The sequence below is a fragment of the Rhodofomes roseus genome (genome assembly GCF_022264815.1).
Source record: "Rhodofomes roseus strain CIRM-BRFM 1785 chromosome Unknown C8Q71scaffold_4, whole genome shotgun sequence".
Classification (NCBI taxonomy): Eukaryota; Fungi; Basidiomycota; class Agaricomycetes; order Polyporales; family Fomitopsidaceae; genus Rhodofomes; species Rhodofomes roseus.
The window spans coordinates 2,053,020-2,073,546 of NW_025952960.1; the positions used below are offsets into that span (position 1 = coordinate 2,053,020).

Here is a 20,527-nt window from a genome sequence, read left to right on the forward strand (position 1 = left end):
AAGTTCGCGTGAGAGACCTAGGTCAGTTCTCAGTCCTTCTTGTTCCGACTTCTCTTCTATACCCTTGGCTGTTTGGTCACAGTCACACTCTTTCAAAGTACCATCGTACGCGTCGTGTGATGAGCTTGGACAATCGACTCACTCCGGTACGAGCAAGGTACGGGGCTCGAGAAACACGCCTCAGGGCGGCATATCGCGCGTGTATTGAATTTTGAGCTCTCACCGCGCCGAGCCCGCAGTCGTTGACTTCGCCCCACCGGACCCGAGCGTGTGTCCACCGGACCCAGCTTCACGCTACTTTCCTTTCAAATATACTTGCCTGCCTTTTCCGTTCGAAGTGCGTTTCTGTCGTCACTCGGTTGCACCGTCCCTCATCGATTCCATTCAAAAATGCATCCGCTCTGACGAATATGCTCCACTTTTGACCGCGTCTCGTCTCTGTATATATAACGCGGGTCTGTGTCGTCTGGATTGAATCGAACAACCCCCCTCTCCTGAACTTTCTTCTTCCCCCGAGCAACTCGACGCATCGACCCGCGACGGACGAGCAGCGAGGAGTCCGCAGGCGAAGAGCACGACTCAATACTCAACGAACGGATATTGAGCGGACTCGTACTTAGCAAGTCTCGATACGTCGGCCGCGCTACGTACTGCACTGCAAACCTGCATGGTCCACCATTCGGAACGTTGCACCATCATGAAGCTCACAGCGGCGCACCTCGAGTCTAAACAAGCTTTGGATCCCAAAAGTGAGTAGTAGATACATCTTAGGCTATGCGCTGTTTCAATACATCGCCGCTGAACGCTCCAGACTCCCCATGTCAAAGTGAGCAAACAAACGTACAAATAGGAGATCTAGATCTGGCGGGAAGAGCAAGCCCGTGACTGACTGCTTTAGGGAAGCATGACATCGCTCTGACCGCTGCGCGTGCGCTTACCTTCCGCTACCCGCTGCTACAGTTTCAGCCTCACCTTCTCCTCAATGCCGACTGGAGCCTGTCGCGATGAACCAGGTAGAGAAACCTCTCCCAGCCGTTCCGACACGCAGCACAGCGATCTCGAGCACTCTGACCACTGATGCGCGCGCTCACTTGCAACGCTTCATCCTGCATGCTCTCGAGGAAGAGAACGTCGCTACGGACCGCGAGAACTGGGCGAATGCACTGCGGGGCGTAGCTCTGCAGCTAGGCCTGAACATCTCTCGAGGTGGCTGGCTGGCCGGCTTCAAGCGGATGAGGCGGAAGGCCTCGCAGCGGAGAAAGGAGGAGGAGGCCCGGCTGCAGCGCGAGAAGGTCGAGCGCGACAGGGCAAGGGAGCAGGAGGAGAGGGAAGCCAGGAATAAGACCCTTCCGAAGACACCTAAGGCGAGAGAGGAGCAGGATCAATCGGCTTCGGACCCAGGTTCGTCTCGACATGCTCGTTCTGTAGCCCTGCAGCAGCTGCAAGAATTGGTCGCGACCCACACCATGCCTCCTCGGCCACGACCCTCCACGAAGCATCTTCTGCTCACTGTGGAAGCCTTCGGCGCTCCCCCGAAGCGGACGTCGGAGGATTTGGAGTACGACATAATACCCTATGGTGTAGGCTGTATATTTCTCGCCAATACCTACGCACTTCCGGACGACGTCGACGGCCACGAGCACATACTGTATGGGTTAGCTGAATGGGATGGTAAGATTGCGACCTGCGACGACCATCGGGATTTGCTCATTGCTTTGTCACAGTCGAGTTGTATGATGCGGCGGACAAGGACTGCATCCAGATCGTCGGCGGTACGTTCACGTTCAAGGGCGTGACAAATGCGCAGCAACACGCCTCGCTCGTCAAGGTGCTCAGACTTTCTATCTTCCTCTATCTGTCGCTGCTGCTCGAACAACACTTGCTGTCGAACTCACATGTCGAGCTACACTCCCACAAATCCTTACTCCCTACGACCGTGATAGGTACGGAAGGCGAGCCATCGACGCCGACGGAAGACCGAATACGGCCAAAGCGGGAGAGCACGCTCGCCGTAGCAGGTGGCATTTGGTCATTCTTCTCGAAGAAGACGGAGAACCTCGTCCACCGTGTCGCCTCAGTCGGACCGTCCGTCGTACGTCGCGGCTCGCTTGAGCTTCCTCTAACTCGCTCGTTATCTACCCGCGGCTCCTTCGACGGCACCTCCCCGCGACCGCGCCGCTTCTCATTCATATCGACGTCCTCCAGTGGGGCACTGCGCAGCGATGCTGATAGGACACGGCAGCAGCCATTCTTGGACACTCTTCGGAATGTGGAGGCACGTAAGGGTCTGCTGTCGACATCCCCCGATCTCGTCTTTCAGGCACCAAGTGTTCTGGTCAGCCTCGCCGACAAGGAGAAGGAGGATCCACTGCGGAGGCTCAACGGCGAGGAACGGGCAGCACTGACTAGCCTCCTCGGATGGGAAGGCAAAGACGCGCTCGGTCGCGGCATGGTGGGTACGGCGGGGTTTGTGCGACAACAGGGCATCTCGCTGCTGTACTCCGCTCATGTGCCTCTGCCCTTGGTCTCGTCAAGCCAACCGCCTACTCCGTCAGGATCAGTACCAACGTCATCGGTCATCACAGTACCCCATCGGTTTACATCGTGCGGGAATCGCAGGAAGTGGACGACGTACCGGTACTACGAGCGTGGCGACAGACCGGACGAGACCCTGGGCGAGACGATAGCCCGTCTCTGCTCGATGGCGGAGGAGCAGTGCACTGAACCTGGCTGTCAGTTTCTCCGTGGCGACCATGACTTACAATGGATCCACGCCGGCGTGCGGATTGTTGCCACCATAGGCCTCCCAGCAAATGCCGATGACAAGCCCAAGGAGGATGCCATCTCTATCTGGCAGGCTTGTGCGGTTTGCGGAGAGGAGACGGCGAGACAGCAGATGCACGATGGTACATAGTGGGTGTCTGTCCCCTATCCCCGTGTTTATCCTGGTCGTCGTATGCTGACCTCCGCCGCGCCGACGAGGTAGCCTGTTCTCCTTCGGCAAGTACCTTGAGCTGCTCATCTACTCCCCCGCCTTGTGCGGCGTGACACCGCGACTTTGTGCGCACACCGCTCTGCCACCCAAATCGAAGGATGCGCCGCTCCCGAGCACCCGTCTCAACATCCTCCGCAAGTTCTCGTGCAGGTCGCGGACGGTGACGTTCTCCCTGACCACTGTCGAGGATATCTTCGAGCTGAAGGTGCCCCGATTGCAAATTATACGGCGACGCCAGAGTGAGAAGGGCGCCGACAAGGATACGGCAAGCGCACCGGCTTCGCCTAGCAAGGTCACCTCTAGCGATGACGACAGGCATATCTTGAGGAAGGAGATCATGCGTTGGTGGCAAGGACTGGCCGAGCATATCGACAAGCTGGTGAGTAGCAGCCTTGTACGTCTTCAGCTACTGCTCATATCATCTTAGGAAGAGAACTTCATAGGCGAGGGCGATACCGTGCGCGTGAAGGCACTTCCGAGATTACCCTCAGATGACGATGCGTACGACGTGATGGACGAGGCTGGCCAAGCGACACCCAAGGCTTCGTTGTCCCGACTGCCGTCTTCCGCCTCCACACCCACTGTCGCCGTCGCCCGAGAAGATAGCAGCACTTCCACGGACAGCACGATGTCGACTAAGACCATCACTCCTGCGCAACCTTCGGCAGCGTCCTCAGACTCAGTTATCACGACGTCGAGCAAGTCACAGTCAGTCCGGTCGGAAGGCGATGAGATGCAACTTCTCACTGGTCTCCGTCATTCATTCCAACGGCAGGAGCAGAACCTATATGCGGAGCTGTCCAGGACACCGACAACCTCCTTGAATAATGTACGTCGGTCGTTCCTAGCTGCCTCCAGAGGAGCATCGCGAAGGCTATCGGCGTGGGAGGCCAAACACTCCCCCAGTATTCCGAAGCAAATGAGGAGGAGACTGGGCTTGCCGTCTATGGTGGAACCAGAGTGGTGGCAGAGTGGTTACCACGCTGTTCCTGGCGGGAATGTGATCGTGAAGGAGGACGACTGGGGAAGTATCATAGCGTTTACGCTCAGGCAAGTGCCTTGGTCATGACATCTGCGATGTGTACCGTTGACAGGAGCCTTCATATGCAGCTCCGCGGATTATCAGCGGGAACTTGCAAGTATGTCTACGGTCACCCCACGCCCTGCGCTGCCCACGGCTCCTCCACCCACCCCATTGGAAACTCGATCATCCTTCTTTGCACCTGGCTCCTCCTTGAAACGATTCCTTGCCAGCACCACATCGCTGCCAGACCCCGACCTGGACGACGCTGGATGGCATGAACCGGAAACGTATTCGGCCGTGATCTGTCGCAAAGAACACCCCAAGGACCCGACAGCATTGCTCTCCATCCGAGATGTTCTACGACACAAACCTGGTATGGAAAATCCAGGCTCATCGTCGCCTCGAGCTAGCTCGTCTTCGGGAACGAAGAGCCCAGCGGCGGCACGTGCAAAGCCCGCTGTCGAACTCTCTATGCAGGCTGCCGATGGCCATGTCAGCGGGATCAATGAAGATGTGGGCAAGCTGCTTCATGATTTGGATGCGAATACCAGTGTTGTGCAAACCTGGAGGACCTCCGGGTCCAGCGACTCATCAGCCTCGGGCTTCGTTGAAACGAACATCCGGAGGGGTAAATCGGATTCCATCATATCGACGAGTAGCGATGCCACTACCACATCTACGGAAAGCGGCGGTGCTGGACGGAGCCTGTCTCCACCTCTCTTGCCCCCGAAAGACGCCTCTATGTCTACTGATTCACTGGCGAGGTTTAGAACGCAGGGTGAACCATCAACGCCTGGATCCACTCCTTCATCTTTCATCCCTTCAATCACCAACACGCTGACGAGTGCCATGAAGTATATGCTCAACACTGGGGACGCTCATCGGTCTGCCCCTGCGGCGCCGCATCATGGGTTGCTATCAACCGATTCTCCTGCGATCGACGAGCGGCCCCACATCAAGTATGACTGGACGATCGGAAAGCGCCTCAAGTTCAGCTGCACGGTGTATTACGCACGTCAGTTTGACTCGCTCAGACGACGATGCGGTATAGAGGACACGTTCTTGAAGAGCCTGATGCGCAGCGCGAATTGGGCTGCAGATGGCGGCAAGAGCAAGTCCAATTTCTGGAAGACCTCGGACGACCAGTTCATTATCAAGACGCTTGTCAACGCCTGGAATGTCGCGGATCTGTAAGTCATACTAGATCGGGCAGCGCGATTGATTGATCATATGCCCTCTAGCCAAGTCCTGATAGATCTGGGACCATCGTACTTCCGATACATGGACTCAACGGCTACCAAGCCATCAGTTCTGGCGAAGTTGCTTGGATTCTACACAATTGAGATCCGGAACCTCGAAACCGGGACAGTACAAGCAAGGGCTGATTTGCTGGTTATGGAGAACCTTTTCTATGCCCAGAAGATCAGCAAGACGTTCGATCTTAAGGGTATTCAAGGGCGTAAGGTCAAGGCGTCGAATACGGCGTCAAAGACGCTGTTCGATGGCGAGTGGATAGAGGGTAAGTTTCAAGCTACACGACGTGTGCGTGAGGTTGAAATAAACACAACCCTTGTAGATCAACGTAGAACATTGACTTTGGTCCACCCACATTCCAAGGTCCTCTTCCAGGAGGCTGTCAAGGCCGATTGCGACTTCCTGGCAAGAACCAATATCATGGACTATTCGTATGTGCTCGCATTTTGTATGTCCTATGCCATACTCACCGACCATCAGGTTACTTCTCGGTATTGACGAGGAGCGCAAACGGATCGCATGTGGTCTGGTAGATACCATAGGTGCGCTTAGCTTGCCTGTGGTCAGCTACGGTAGACTCATACGGCTATGCAGGGAGCTACACTTTCGCGAAGACCCTGGAGTACAAAGCGAAGCAGAATCTCAACGCCGGAAAGGAGGTTACCGTTGTTCCTCCACACGAATATCAAGAGCGCTTCGTTAATGCCATGGACGAGTATTTTCTGGCTTGCCCAGGTGCGCTTAGGTCCGATCTGCTGATCTCTCTACTCACGTCTTCGCTTCATAGACAAGTGGTCTCGACCGCTTGATGATACCAGAGTTCCCCATAGTCATCTAGACCTTCCATCGGTCTTGTAATTAACCCTCCTTGTATGTAACGTGAGTGTCTTCTACTGGCGTGCTCTTCGCCATACTCACGTCTGCCCCGCCACTACCATTTAGTTGCTACTCTGCATCCACTCATATGCCCGGGAATGCCTGTCCATGTATCGTCATTGTCCGCGTTCGTTGTACCACCTGCATTTGTACGAGTACTCAAGCATCGACATCGCATGGACTCATTCTTTGACGCCCATATACCTCTGCCATACCAATTTGTGCGCGCCCCATCGCATTCCTGGTGGCCGTTTGCACAATCCATTGCGATAGGATTCACCACCTAGTAGGGCGCTCCCTCGGTCATGGGGACCAGCTGATTGAGAACCCTCGGTATTAGCAAGATGCTTAGTAACGTCACCGGAGATGGTGCTGGCAATTGCGTCTTCGTGCGTATATGCCGACGCAATTCCCGGCCTTGCCTTCTCTGTTTACTGGTCAGGACCTATATAAGCATCGTCACTTGAGCGAGCCTCCAGCACTTTCAGTTTCCCCACACCCACCGGAGCCTCGTACTAAATCGCATCACAAGCCCACAACATGTCCGTTCGACCTGTGATTGTTATTGCTGGTATCGGTAACGGTACAGGTGCGTCCTTTTCCGTCAGTGGTCTTCTGGTCTCGGGTCTCACCTAGCATCGCGGCCTCCTAAGGTACCGGTGCCGCCACAGCGTGCGTATTGGCGTCAATATCTGGTCCCTGAACCTCATTGTTATCACTGCAGTCGCGTCTTCTCAAAGCAAGGATATAGAGTAGCATTGATTGCTCGGAACGCAGACCACCTCAACAAGTTCACCTCAGAATTGAAGGAAACGGGCGGGGAGGTTAGTACCTAGTACTGACTCCCCCGACGATCGTTGCTGACTGGTATGCGCTTTGCTGCTGATTCAGGCGGCCGCGTTCCCCGTCAAGGACTACTCGTACGGCGCGGTCACCTCGGTCGTCGAGGGCATCCGCAAGTACCAATGGCAGACACCCGAGAAAGCCGAGATTCGCGTCGCCCTGTGGAATGCGGCGTTCGGGGCGTGGAAGCCCTTCTTGGACGTTACTGAGCAGGAAGTCCACGACTCAGTCGAGGCCAACTTTGTCGCCCCCTTTGCGTTTTCGCGCCAGATCATCCTGGCGTTCCAGGAGAACGAGCTGAGCGAGCTCGGAAAGAGGGGGACCCTGCTCTTCACTGGTGCCACCGCTAGTTGGAGGGGAAATGTGTCGACGAGTGTGTTCGCTGCCGGAAAGTTCGCAGGGCGCGCTCTGAGCCAGAGCTTGAGCAAGGAGTTCGGGAAGCAGAACATCCACGTAAGTGGCTGTATGCTCTCCTCCCACAAGCCTATTGACGCGTTTGATGTAGGTTGCTCATGTAAGTGATTGTTTGAGTCTTCAATTCGTGCACCAATTTGCTGACTGACATCGCCACGATTCGGAAGGCTATCATTGACGGAGGTCAGTCTCGCGGAAAGATCGCTAGAGCTTCTGGATCACTGACATGACTGACAGGCATCCTCACCGACCGATCCCTCTCCCGCCACTCCAATCCAGAGGACCACAAGCAGTTTGCCGAAAACGCAGACATTCGCCTCGACGCAGAGAGCATCGCTAAGGTAGGCCATTAGTTCAAGCATCTTGCGTGAGGGTCTGTGTTGAATGCGATCGACAGAGTTACCTGTACCTGGCGAACCAAGACCGTTCTGCCTGGACTTGGGAGCTCGACCGTGAGTTGTTGAACGCTTTATCGTCTTGACCGCTTTCTGATGATACTCGGATATCAGTTCGCCCAGCGCACGAGAAGTGGTGAAGAATGTGAAGGAATTGCTGTATTACCGAATGAGCTGTATCAGTCGTTGTATCTGTATGTCAGCAATGCGTATTGGTATGTCACTGTAAAATGCTCCACAAACGATGTTATGAGCACGTAGTACATACGCCACAAGACGAGACGCTTCGCTGACACACGAGAGCATTCAACCTTACGCCGGACATGCACTCCTCACTTCAAACATGTAAATGGCCAGACATGGATACTAAATCGACGTGAGCGTAGACTAATATGTGACGGGTATTATGTTAGTACAGTTCATAGGTGCTGCTGTGTCCCTACGTTCCTAAATAAGTTACGTCCGAGAGGGCTTTTGGGTCTTCCGCCGAGGGGTGATGGATAGTGATCGTACCCAGTCGAGAAGCGAACCAGTCCGTACTCGGAATATATATGTTATTATATAAATGGCAACCACCTGCATGTAAACTGTGAGTAAGGCCCGGAGTAAGGCCCGAAGGAGAGGTATGAACGTAGTACGCACGTTGAAGACTGTGAATCCGATAAAGATGCCGAGGCTCCGCCACCGGTTGTCGTAGGAGACATTCCGGCTGTCCAGGAACTGATCTGTTGTCCTGTATTGGCAGAAGTTGCATTGGTTCGTGGCGTTCGGATTCGTAAGATAACCGCCGTTCATGTCGATGAACTTGTTCAGGTACTGCACGCATGTTTGCCCGGACGGAGGGTTGACCTTGATGAACTCCACGGAAGAACAGGAGATCTGGGTCCTTCCAACGGCTGTGAGTCCCCATCAGTCATATGCATGAAGGTAAAATCGAATGACCAAATATACCTTGGCCGAGGAAACCATCCACGAAGTAAGTCGATGGCGAGATCTTGTTCATCCATACCCACTTGCCGAGTTCACGGTAGGGCTGAAGCACACCGTCGCTGTAAAGTTTGCGTCAGGAGGCAGCCTGCATATAGTCATCACAGAGACTTACAAGACAATCATGATAGCGAACAGCGCGTTGAAGATCAGCGCGGCGATCTCAGCGTTTGGAGCCATTGCTGCTGTAGCCTGAGAACCGTCCCGATGTCAATGTCAAGATCGCGTTGACAACGCGGATGCACAAACCTGGCCGAACGATGTGTAGTACAACGGGTAGATGACTCCGAAGAGCAGGTAGGTATACGCCGCGCGATCGGTGGGGAAGCCAGCAGTCCAGTACCAGCAGACGAAGAACAGAGAGGACCCCAAGATGTTCCACGGGACTTCGACGAGTAATTGAGAAGTGATCAAAGCAGACCACTTGTACATGCGACTGTGCTGCTCGCGAATCTCGAAGATGCTCCGCATCTCAAGGAAGGGAACCTGGAGCTGTTCGACGAGCGGTGCAGCGAGGAACGTGGAGATATAGATTGACTATAGTATAGGTGTAGTGATCAGCGTGGTACTCCGATTCCAGGTGACATCAAGATATGCTTACGAAGAGCTTGTTTTGCGTGCCCTGAATCGTGCTGGCCGACTTCCAGTACGTGAAGCCAATGACCAGAGCGCAGAAAACATTGACGGCCATCTTCGCGATCAGGTATGTCGGATCTCTCCACAATGTACGGGCGTCCCTCTGCAGCAGCGTCGCGAGCTGGTACGTCCAAGAACTAGCATACTTGGGAGGCTCAGCCTCGCCGCTCGCAGGGCGGTCAACATTAGACATGCGGATCATGTCGAGATCCTGAAGCAAGTCCTGCGACTTTGGCGACGTCTTCCATATTGTGTGCCAGTCCGTCTTCGACGACGCAGTAGCGCCCGCGCCGACCACGTCGAGGATGTATTCCGCGCTGAAGCCGATGTTAGGAATGTTTCAACGGTTACTGTTGCCATCACATACGGGTTCTCGAGGGCGTCACAAGTCCGCGCACCATTGCTCTCGAAGTACTTGAGAACAGTGCTCGCCCCATGGCCAAGATCACCGAAGTACACGGTCTGCCCGCCCTTGCGGAGCAGCAAGAGCTTGTCGAAGACCTTGCAGAATAACTTCAGCGCAGGACACAGGAATATATCACGAAACCTATACCTCAAAAAGCTCCGCAGACGGCTGGTGGATACTGTGGCAAGCGTGAACACCAGACAAGATGAGAAGGCCAAGACACTCACGTGCACACGATTGATTGGCCACTGTCGGCGAGCTTGCGCAAGAAGCTGACGATGGCCCATGCACTTTGCGAGTCAAGGCCTGACGTGGGTTCGTCCAAGAAGATCAGCGACGGCTGAGGCAGAATATATTAGTTCAGGTGTAGACGTGAAATTCTGGATACTACCTTAGCGACGAGCTCAACACCAACGGTGGTGCGCTTGAGCTGCTCGCATCCAAGGGTGCCCACAATAGCGTCAGCATAGGCTTCGAGACCACACATCCTGATGCACTCCTCGACGCTGACGAACGAACAGATCAGTCATCGGACCTACAACGCCGAGCTCTCACGTACTATGCTTCCTTTTCTGCCAATGGTACAGATGCCGGTTGGCGCAGCTTGGCTGAAAATAGAAGAGCTTCGCGCACGGTCGCAGACTTGACATGCGTATCGGTCTGCTGACAGTACCCTCTGGAACGGAGTGTAAGCCAGCTATCACACACCCACCAACTACCCCGATACATACGTCTGAGCCTGGAAGTCGCGGGGCAAAGGCAACCCGTTGATGTAGCGTTGCCCAGTCACGTAGCCTTCACCAGCACGGTCCGCGAGAACATTGAGTAGCGTTGTCTGTCAGCACTCATCAGTTGAAACGCCTCATGTCCGTAGCGCGAGAATGACCAACCTTGCCGGCGCCCGACTCACCCATGAGGGCAGTGAGCTTACCCGGGGCAACGTAACCTGAGACGTCGTCCAAAAGCCTCCTGTAGTTGCCTCCAGATACCGGGACAGTGTAGCACAACCGCTGCCAAGAGAACACATTTCCCTTGATCGGAGTCTTCTTCACGTATGTGGGAGTCTTCTCGCCGCCATTCGCGAAGGACATCCGGACCGACGTGTGAGCAGGCCCGACCGCACCCTTCTCCAAATCGCCGCCTTTAGCAGTCAGGTCCTCCACCTTCGAGCCTTCCTTGAACAGGACGGAGGCGGACTCGCCAGAGGAGCCGTTATTGAACTCGGTCAGGACGACGAGGAGTCCGACGAAAAAAATCCCGAACGCGCATAGAATGCCGAAGTTCTGTCCCACACAGTCAAGTCCGCATCAGGGTACATGTAAGGATAGACTTACTCGCCACAAGTCGCCGGCGGCGAAACCGTACGTGTCCTTCAGGTATGCCAGGCCATTGACAGTAGCCTCTCCGGGCTGGGAGCCTTCGACGGCGCATCCTTGATTAGCCAGGGTAATGTTCTCGTAGCCCGGGCCAGTGGGTATCAAGGTCTCGCACTTGGCGGTCAAGGTCGAGAACTCGTTAACCATGAGTGCCTCGAACCCGTATTTGAGAGGCTGTCAACGATAGCGCATCAGGACTCGAGTACGAAACAGCAGCGGCGCCGCCACTTACGTTGATGTACGTGATCCATGACAGAGCATGGATCATCGAGGGTACGGGGATGGGGTAGCCGGTGTACAAGACCAGGAAAAGCATCAGGACGCCCGCCGCGGCGGTCGCAGATGCGGGATCCGTGAATGCGGCTGTGATGCTCCGGAAGAACGCCTTCAACGTGATAGTCATGATACAAACGAAAAGCATGAAAATACTGGTACAGGTGCCGTCAGTATGCACACCAGTCAGAAGGATACTTGGGCTACGCACAAAAATTGTCCGGCCGAATCCTGCAGCCCCGCGAGGAGGTACAAGATTATTGAGAAGATGATCATGGTCATAAGCGTAATAGGAATGTCGACAAGAGTCAGTGCGAGGGCGTCAACAAACGGGTGATACATGGATGCCCTTGATTGCCGTAAGATGATGGGACGTTGCGCAAACAGTGTTGGGATTTCTGCCATGGTCGAGAGACCTGACCAGACATACGCACTGTGAATCGAATCATCAGCAACCATGAATCTTGAAGGAAAATCCAGCCATACAAGAAGATGACACTGGCCCGCGAGAAGAAGGTCGACGTGTTGGGCTTCATCCGAAGATAGATCGTACCAACGATCAAGGCCAGGACGATGAACGAGCTGTGGGTGCATGTGTGAGACCGCGCACGTCAATCTGAGACAGATCGGAACGTACGCGAGCTCGATGAGCAGAGCGGTCATCGCTCCCCGCATGATCTGCACCCTCCGGATCATGAGCGTACGGACTTGGCCCGGGATCGAGAGCATGTAGGGGCTGTCCTTGGTTGTGTGAGGTGACCGCTCGGAGCGGACACTCTCAAGGTATGCCCGCCGCAGCTCAGGCTTGGCCACATAGAGCTTGCGGTACTGCTCCATGTCTGCCCGGTTCATGTGCGAGATCTCCGAGTTCTTGAAGTAATCGGCGAACTCGACAGCTGTCCGCGGGACCAGCAGAGTCCGACCGGGGTGAGGAGTCCGACCATTGGGATCAGTCACTGTAATACAGTGTCAACATCAGGGCGAAATGGGCAACATGAGATGACTGACCGGCAACAAGGAAGTCGGCCGTTGTCTGGCGATTGGCGGGCTCATACCCCATGTCGATGAAGTACTGCCGTGCCCTGTTCGCCGGGCCGAAGTATGCCACGCGCCCCTCGTAGATCACGCAGACCTTGTCGAAGTGCTCGTACAGCTGCTCTCCGGCCTGGTAGATCGAGACGATGGTCGATATTCGCGTGACATCCGTGATTGTCCGGAGAGCTCGGACGAACTCGAGCGCAGTCGATGAGCTATGTTTATCGTCAACGGTTGTTCTGTGCAATGGAAGGGAGAATATAATTGCTCACTCAAGGCCTCGTGTTGAGCTGCAGAGCGGAAATGAGCATCTAAGAATAAGCCAGCGAAAATGAAGATTGACGCACTTATCCCAGCACGTCAGGAGGCTGCGCGTCGCAAGGGTCTCGCTGATCGAGACCCGCTTCTTCTCACCACCGGAGACTCCTCGGATAGAGGCGTCCCCGACAAGGGTATCCTTGACATGCCGGAGCCCGAACACGGACTTGAGGACATCAGTCATAACATCAACGTGCCGGTTTCGTGTCTTAGCGTCGAGCTGCCCGTAGGGCGTGCGGGCGACGGAAGCAAACTGGAGCGTCTGCTCCACCGTCAATGTCGGGAAATGCAGGTCGTCCTCCGGGCAATATTGAACGTCGCCACGGCAATACTTCTCAATGTCTCGGTGCGACATCGAGTCGTAGAACACGTTCCCTTCCACGGCATGGTAGTCACCTCGTTGGTTGGCGAGAGTGCGCAGCAGCGTTGTGCAACCTGCTCCTGGTCTTCCCAGGACAACTGAACGGGCCTCAGAAAACGCAGACCGCGGGAGAAGTATGGTCAACTCACGAAGCGTCTCGCCAGGCCGCACGACACCTTCGAAACCGCTGAGAATATCTCGCGTTGCAGGATGGCGCATGCGCTGGATACCTCGTATCCAGTTGAGGGGATTGAGGGTCGAACCGAAGGTCGGCTGAATCGCGGCCGACTCGCCAAGGCCAACTACCCGCAAGTTCTCGAACAGGACACCAAGCTCCCTGCGCTTGACGTCCGAGCGGTCCATCCTGCAGAGCGGAGGAAACAACAGTTGGAGTAGGGTTCGCAGAGTGTCAGCGGTGGTGCTCACTTCTCTACTACGTCCCGTAGACTGGACTCAAAGTCAAAGCCCTCATCTCCTGGGGCGAGTGTGGACTCTGGTGTCGAGTAAGATGTCGACCCGCTGGGCTGCCTCTCGTGTCTGCCTGCAGAGTAATCAGCGGGTATCTTGTCTGGCGTTGGCAGCAACTCCGTTGCGTCGCCATCGACGTCCTGTTGCCGACGAAAAATGGAAAACAAAGCCATTAAAAGGGAACGAGAGGGAGTGTACCGGTGGGTGGTGGAGGCAGCAAAGCAAGCATCAGCGGGCGCTGGGGTGTTGGGGTCATCGGACACGGGCGCACTGCTGCTGCCCAGAAGGGGGAGGCGGTGCGGGTGTCGCGACATCAGCACTGGTGGCAGCGCGCTTGACGCTAGACCGCTGATGGCAATTGATGGCAGGGGGGCGAGGGAATGCAGGGGGTCTCCGGGCGTATACGAGTAACGAGCGTGGTCTTTGAGTTGGACGGTCTTCCACGCCGGTGCGGCCGCTGGAACCTGGGAGAAAACGCGGCGCGGGGTCGCAGCCATCTGCAGCCATATTGAGCGTTATTTCAGGCGAGATGAAAGTCCCGCGCTTCCTTCTCGACCGTCCTCGGGAAGCGTGGCAGAAGCGGTGCTAATCTTAGCTCCTCCGTATACACACGTGACTTCTCAGGTTGTCCCATTATGATTATTTACGCCCGACTGCGCCTGTGCAGTAGAGACATAGCCGTCCGGTGAGGTATGTTGCGCACCGCGACTGCGCGGTCCAGACGGCGAGAACTTGCCAGGAACGACACAGGCCCTTGACGCATTCGCTGAGCACATTCAGAATAGGGTGCCCTGTATCCTCGAGGAGAATGTGCGGCTTGATCTACCACTTCGAGTCCATGCTTCGTAGCTCTGATCCTAGAGCCGTTAGACACTGATGGACATATGGCTTTGAAGCGAGTGTGGAAGGATTAGATATGGCATCGACTTCACACTCTTCCTTGAGGAGTCGCGATTGCTTCCAGGAGTGTCTTCTAAGATAGTCGACCAATAAGGGAGATACGTTCGCTCCGCACTGGACGATCGCAGGATCCAAGATCTTCCTCGAGAGACCGATTTGAATTGTGTGGGAGAGGCCGCAGGCTATGTCTTGCGATGCCCGGTCCATCGGATGCTAAGAATACGTGCATTCGCCATCGCGCGCCCCCAGCAAGCCACAGCAGTAATGGTCACGGACAGCTCGGAATGCTACATCGACGGCGCCCTGACCCCACTGCGCCGCAAGTGAACCAGCTAGACGCGCAGAGTACCAGCAGGCCGAAGATGAGCGCATGAGAGTCGAGAATATAGCTTTGTAGTTGTAGCCACTTTGATGGAGACAGTGCGGGAAAGACACACACGCGTATTTTCGGAGGGTCCAGTCTTGTCCGCAAGGATGCTTGAAACAGGTATGGCCAGGATTAGGATGCGATTCCAAGAGAGGTCCAGTCCCTGAGATCTTGCATGAGTATGCTGCGTTGTGGTCCATCTCGTATGCGGTCGCATCGTTCAAACGTTGAAGACCAGGTTTCCATAGGCCAGATACAGGTGGCGTTGCGTATGGAGGTGGTATGCCGCCCGGAGTTCAAGAAGAAGCCTGAGAATGAGCAACGTAGCTGAGATCGCAATCCGCAGTTCTCGCCACAGCAGGGTCATTGGATGTTGCACATGTCGAGCTGAAGGTCAATAAGTCGCAGGGTTGCACCACATATCGCCGAAGACTCCAGAAGACCAGCACGCAATATGGGACCATTATATGTTGGAACAGCGAGCGGGGTAGGGCTAGGAGTACGACGTGAGAGCAAGGAGTCGCTGAGCGGGTTCCCTCGAGAGCTTCTTGAACAACGTCATCGTAGTAACGCAGCGAACAATTTGTGCGTTGCCGGGTGGACAGGGTGGACAGAGGAAGCGCAGCCTACACGTATGTGCCATCGCAAGAGTGACATACGATGCACGTTGCCGGGCTTCACAGAGCGGACTAGACACATCAAGCCGCGGACCAGACCGTAGGTGTGTCCCAGGGGACGACTCATCACCAGCAGTAGGCGCGACGTCGGGGCGGAATCTGGAGGCCGCGGCTGCCCAGCAAGGTCGATTGGAGGTCGCTCCTGACAAACAGTTAAATCCGCAGCGACGTGTCCTCATCGCGGCATCCCTTCCCCAGAAAAGCACAGGTCAAATAGACGAGTACAAAAACGGGACCACGCACCCAGGTCTCGTTGTATACAGCGAAAAGGTTCTGCTGGTAAATTGAGCAGACGAGCCGAATTGACATCTTCGCCATAGGTGCGGCTAGGTGCGGTTGCTCAGTGAGCATACAATGTACAATCCAGATCGCTCGGAGACACGGCAAGCATGGACCTGGACTTTGAAGACCTTGACGGTAGCGCGGTGTGGCATGCGTTCCCATATGTCCACTTCCAAGCAGCCGTAATTTTGTTAGCAATCAAGGCAAGAAGCTCAATCAAGCTGATGTAACAAGAAACGTGTATACAGGCACCCGTAGGTTGAGTTCGTGGTGGAGGTCAAACATGCTGAGGTCGCGCGTAGGTTCAGAAGCGCGCGTCGTCACGATCACGTGGTGTCATGTTGAGAACGCGTCACCGCGGATATGTAACTGCTGCCATCCACTTGACGAATGACTCGACCCACAGACATAAGTTACAAATGCACCATACTGCCGGGCCAGACTGTCATAGTGTTGACTTTGACTGACGGAACAGCTGCAGTCAGGTTGATCGCGTCTGTACGAAGCTTATGACACCACAGCGGTGTCCATCCGGGTCGCCCGTCAACCTAACTTACCTAGGATAGTGTATTGACCAAAGGAGTTCTACACTTGAGTGTGAGTGAGACGGCTTCGCAGAAACTCATCACGGGACAAAGACCGCGACGGCCAGAAAACATCGGGCTCTCAGTAATAAGCAGCACAATGCCGTAAGGTCTACTGAAGAGGTATAATCGCGACAACAAACAAAGGGAATATTACACAAGATACATGTTACATGGAACTCCTTCCGTCACTACCTTTCTCAGGCGAGTCGACCACGGAAGCTGCTACACCGGGGTCCATAACATCGACCCCGGCTGCTTCCGCTGCAAAACAATATCAGCCCAGATGCACCGGCACCCCCTCACTTGTACTCACCAGCAATCTGCTTTACGGGGCCAGTGAACCACTTCCTCGCGCTGATGACCCAGAACCCAAGACTATACGTGACGACGATGCCGACTGCAACGACCGCGTAGTTGAGCGTCTGCGAGTTGACGGGGTTCTCCTCGGGGAGGATGAACGCGATCGTGATGAAGCAGATCCAGAGCACCGCGGCGGTCGCGATGGGGAACGAGAACGCGCCGAGGTGGAACGGCCCGCGGACGAAGCGCGACGCATAGACGACGCGCAGCGCGATCGGGATGCCGTAGGAGATGTACAGGCCGATAGTCGCGATACTCGTCGCCGCGGAGAACGCGACGGAGCTGCCGAGACTAGGCAGGCCCAGGATGAAGCTGAGCGTGCATGCGAGCCAGACTTCGGACGAAAATCAGGGAATGCCTAGAGTCATGAGCGAAGGGAGCGGGGCGTACCTGTCCGGATGGGCGACTTCCGCTTGGCGTCGACTTGCTGGAAGAATCTGTGTCCTGGGATCCCGCCGTCACGCGCAAAGGCATACATCATGCGGCTGTTGGACGTGATCGAGAACGTCCCGCACCAGAACATCGAGCCGATGACGATGACCTGTCCAGCACCATCATTAAGTCAGTCTTCGGAGCATCATGACAGCCGCTTACTCACCATAAGCACGATGGCGCCCTTCTCTCCGACCGTGTCAAGGAAGATTTGAGCGACAGGCTCTCCCGTCGCACTCCCAACAGTGTTTGTGAGGTCCTGTATAGAGAAGAGCAGGCCGAGGATGAGGAACCATCCGAGCACCGCAGATACACCAATGGCCATGACAATCCCGATAGGCCCAGACATGGCGGCGTTGTGCGTCTCTTCTGTCATCTGTGCAAAAACATATGTACATCAGCGCGCTGAGCGACCTACGCGCTTCGAATGACTCACATGAGCACTGGCGTCGAACCCTGGCGACGTTAGTACAGGCGTTCAACAACATGAAAGAATGACATACCTGTCAGCGTGTACTGCGCCATTAGGATGCCGACAATCACGACATAGGCTGGGCTCGCCCGCTGACTCCAACCGACGCCGCCGACGCCGGTGCCGTCGATGAACGTTTGGAACACGAAGTGGGCAGACTGGTGTGACGGAGCTGCCGCGAGGACGGCAATGATGAGGGCCACGGTCCCAATAGCATGCCACCATACGGAAACGTTATTGAGATACCTGAGCAGGTGAACGCCGAAGGTGTTGATAAGACCCTGGGCGACGAGTACGGCTGCATATATGCCGATAGTCGTCTTTGCCGTGGGGACGAACGTTGTGTCGAATGTCGCGAGCGTAGAGATGAAGGTCGCACATGCGAAGCTATGTGCGCCGTGTCAAACGAGACTGACTGGGTGCGAGCATGGAAAGAGTGGAGCATACCTGATGCCGGTGGTCACCGCCACTTGACCGAGAAGGTTGAACCAGCCCGTTATCCAAGATGCGAAAGCGGAATCCTCTGGTTTGCAGAGCATGGCTGCCCAGAAATAAGGCCCACCACTGGTCGGGTGTGCGCTGCAAATCTCTAGGGCAGTACGCGTTAGTCCAGAAGTATTAACAGTAACGTCTCAACACACCTGCCATGGCAAGGCCCACGGACATCGTGAAGCAAGCTATAGGTTTCTTGTAAGGTGAATGCGACCTCAAGTGATATAACGGCACCGTACCGACGACAATCCATCCCCACACCATCACAGCCGGCCCTCCAGTATTCTTTATTATTACAATGAGCGGATTTTGAGCTGTCTGTAGAAGCGAAAGCGCTTACAAGGCCATATGCGAACAGAGAGCTAACACCGGTGATGACGCTGATGATCGAGAAGGACACGCCGAAGTTCTGTGAATCGTCAGTCAAACGCAAACAGTCGAAGCCAGCAGGAAGCTCGCCTGGAGCAGTCCAAGATCTCGTCTGCGCCAGAAAATGAGTCAGGAATCCACGACTACACTGGCTTGCACTCACTTCAACTCCTGCTTGTAGCCCATCCTTGCAAGCTCAGCCTCGTCCATGTCACCGTCCATGACCGTGTCCGTAGCGATCCGCACGTCTTTCGAGCTCATCCTGTCCGTCATCGTCGTAGCCAAGATGCGCGGCGCCCCGACGAGTCCTGGAGTTGGGAAAGGCCATCGCGCCCGTGGAACTGGGCGAGAGATAAGGCAGCGCGGACGACCAAATTACCGTAGGAATCGAGATAGCCGCCTGGGAGGAGGAGCGCGATCGTGTAAGCGCTCAATGTTCCCCTCATTCGCTTCCGTGCCGCGGCCGGCCTGCTCGTTCGACCAAGTCCGCGACGATCAGGATCCAATTGTTCCGTTCGTTTGCCTGGGGCAGCGGAAAACGATCCCTTTGCTTCCGAACCTTGTCCTGTTCGTTTTTATCCCTAGCCACCTCGCAGGCAAAGGCTCCCATGGGGCGCCGTCCTAATCACTGGCGGCGAGTGCCTTATCACCAGCGAAGCGAGCAGATACGTGATCCGTCAGCCCGGTGTATCGTGCGGGTGATGCTGTTTGCCGGCGTTTGAGATGTCTAGTGGCATCCTGGAATATGAAGCTCGGTCGCGCATTTGGGAGCGGGTACGTGGAGGATTGTTGACTCGAAGACACCGGACACGGACACACAGTTGTGTTTGAGATCGAGGAATTATTGCCCGAGGACATCGCAGCGATTCAGGATGAACCCACAATGGACCGTTGAAGGTATGCAATCGATTCGTGAGGCCCTGGCAAGGCCCTGGCGTTGTAACTGTGGGCGGGAAGTAGGCTCGAGGGGCCTCCGAGTCGAGCGCTTGTGCGATGTTCAGCTTCAGAGGGTAAGACGACTCGGTCACGTAGATACTGTACGTACCGACGTTGTCAATCTCATTGGGGCAAACTCCCCTCGTCGCTCGCCGCGAGCAGCTCTCTCACTGCCAGTCCGCTGTCGGAGGTGGATGTCGAGTTGCGTGGCAGTCCCGTGGGAGGGGACTTTCGAGGGGGTTTGAGGATGCACGAAGCGGCGCAGGGTCCCATCATATATGCACACAGCGCGGTCAGAGGTGGAGCTGTGCGCGATGTTGAAGTCGATGATGTATATGAATGAAATGCAGATGACTAAAGAATACCGAAAGACTACGAGCTTGCGACGGAAACGGCAAGCATACCACCAAAGAAGGCAAGTCTCAATAATATGTGACTGCTTTCGAGAGGATTGCGTGATACAGCGGGTAACTTAGTAGGTTGCAGTACACTAGTACTGTCGCATCTCCCGACTCGGATCCTCACGAGTGCTCACCGCGTATGACGCAATGTATGTGTTTCTTCAAGGATCAAGTACGCTCGTATGTACAGTACTTCACCGGACGTGCGTTGGCGCCAATCGTTTCAGAGTGCCGCATCTGTGCAAAGCCCGAACATGGAGAACCGGGAAGGCTGAGTGTTCGTGACAAAGATCCAGGCGCTGAAGCTCGAGGTCGAGCGACTGAGAGCAGAGCAACAGGGTGTGAGCGGCGAAGCACCGCCAGCGTATGTACCCCAGGAGTAGGACAGGCACTGATGTCTATTCGGATGTGGTTCGAGTTAGTGAGGGTATGTTTCGCGTGGATTGTACCATTCACCTTGCTGGATGTAGTATAAAACCTATCTTTGCTGTTACTGTCAGTGACACGAGTCGCCAGCAAATCAGCTCGTCTCAAATATAGTCACGAGTAGCAAGAAACATGCAGCCCAAGGCGCTGCGGTTACATCAGACT

General features: G+C 55.3%; 4 protein-coding genes across 4 annotated transcripts; 2 read left to right on the forward strand and 2 right to left on the reverse strand.

Annotated features, from left to right (window-relative positions):
* Nucleotides 1-933: 933 nt before the first annotated feature.
* On the forward strand, nucleotides 934-6,442 carry C8Q71DRAFT_441029 (uncharacterized protein). The gene is made up of 11 exons (XM_047918568.1): nucleotides 934-1,671; nucleotides 1,725-2,913; nucleotides 2,987-3,374; nucleotides 3,423-4,045; nucleotides 4,106-5,209; nucleotides 5,261-5,538; nucleotides 5,596-5,704; nucleotides 5,754-5,815; nucleotides 5,868-6,008; nucleotides 6,061-6,152; nucleotides 6,216-6,442. Exons 1-10 carry the CDS (start codon nucleotides 1,005-1,007, stop codon nucleotides 6,129-6,131), a joined length of 4,632 nt encoding a protein of 1,543 aa, XP_047782615.1. The 5' UTR covers nucleotides 934-1,004; the 3' UTR covers nucleotides 6,132-6,152; nucleotides 6,216-6,442.
* Nucleotides 6,416-8,091, forward strand: C8Q71DRAFT_441036 (short-chain dehydrogenase/reductase SDR). The gene is made up of 10 exons (XM_047918569.1): nucleotides 6,416-6,435; nucleotides 6,490-6,738; nucleotides 6,803-6,821; nucleotides 6,874-6,973; nucleotides 7,041-7,445; nucleotides 7,498-7,506; nucleotides 7,574-7,589; nucleotides 7,644-7,747; nucleotides 7,804-7,858; nucleotides 7,916-8,091. The coding sequence occupies exons 2-10, from the start codon at nucleotides 6,690-6,692 to the stop codon at nucleotides 7,939-7,941; spliced, it is 783 nt and encodes a 260-aa protein (XP_047782616.1). The 5' UTR covers nucleotides 6,416-6,435; nucleotides 6,490-6,689; the 3' UTR covers nucleotides 7,942-8,091.
* Nucleotides 8,092-8,257: 166 nt separating this feature from the next.
* C8Q71DRAFT_701394 (pleiotropic drug resistance ABC transporter) lies at nucleotides 8,258-13,834 on the reverse strand (the record flags this gene model as incomplete). Its single annotated transcript, XM_047920185.1, has 23 exons — nucleotides 8,258-8,377; nucleotides 8,444-8,697; nucleotides 8,753-8,850; nucleotides 8,904-8,980; nucleotides 9,038-9,325; nucleotides 9,390-9,741; nucleotides 9,792-9,925; nucleotides 9,978-10,008; nucleotides 10,058-10,170; nucleotides 10,222-10,336; nucleotides 10,390-10,506; nucleotides 10,562-10,665; nucleotides 10,721-11,113; nucleotides 11,165-11,380; nucleotides 11,439-11,634; nucleotides 11,691-11,912; nucleotides 11,966-12,061; nucleotides 12,117-12,435; nucleotides 12,488-12,729; nucleotides 12,787-12,804; nucleotides 12,862-13,291; nucleotides 13,343-13,557; nucleotides 13,620-13,834. The coding sequence occupies 23 exons, from the start codon at nucleotides 13,832-13,834 to the stop codon at nucleotides 8,258-8,260; spliced, it is 4,365 nt and encodes a 1,454-aa protein (XP_047782617.1).
* Nucleotides 13,835-16,485: 2,651 nt separating this feature from the next.
* On the reverse strand, nucleotides 16,486-19,021 carry C8Q71DRAFT_743710 (amino acid/polyamine transporter I). Its single transcript, XM_047922901.1, has 12 exons — nucleotides 18,763-19,021; nucleotides 18,690-18,711; nucleotides 18,571-18,639; nucleotides 18,470-18,515; nucleotides 18,380-18,415; nucleotides 18,186-18,327; nucleotides 17,770-18,125; nucleotides 17,703-17,722; nucleotides 17,433-17,642; nucleotides 17,225-17,375; nucleotides 16,788-17,168; nucleotides 16,486-16,735 (listed from the first exon to the last, which is right to left on the reverse strand). The coding sequence occupies exons 1-12, from the start codon at nucleotides 18,870-18,872 to the stop codon at nucleotides 16,641-16,643; spliced, it is 1,638 nt and encodes a 545-aa protein (XP_047782618.1). The 5' UTR covers nucleotides 18,873-19,021; the 3' UTR covers nucleotides 16,486-16,640.
* Nucleotides 19,022-20,527: the final 1,506 nt, after the last annotated feature.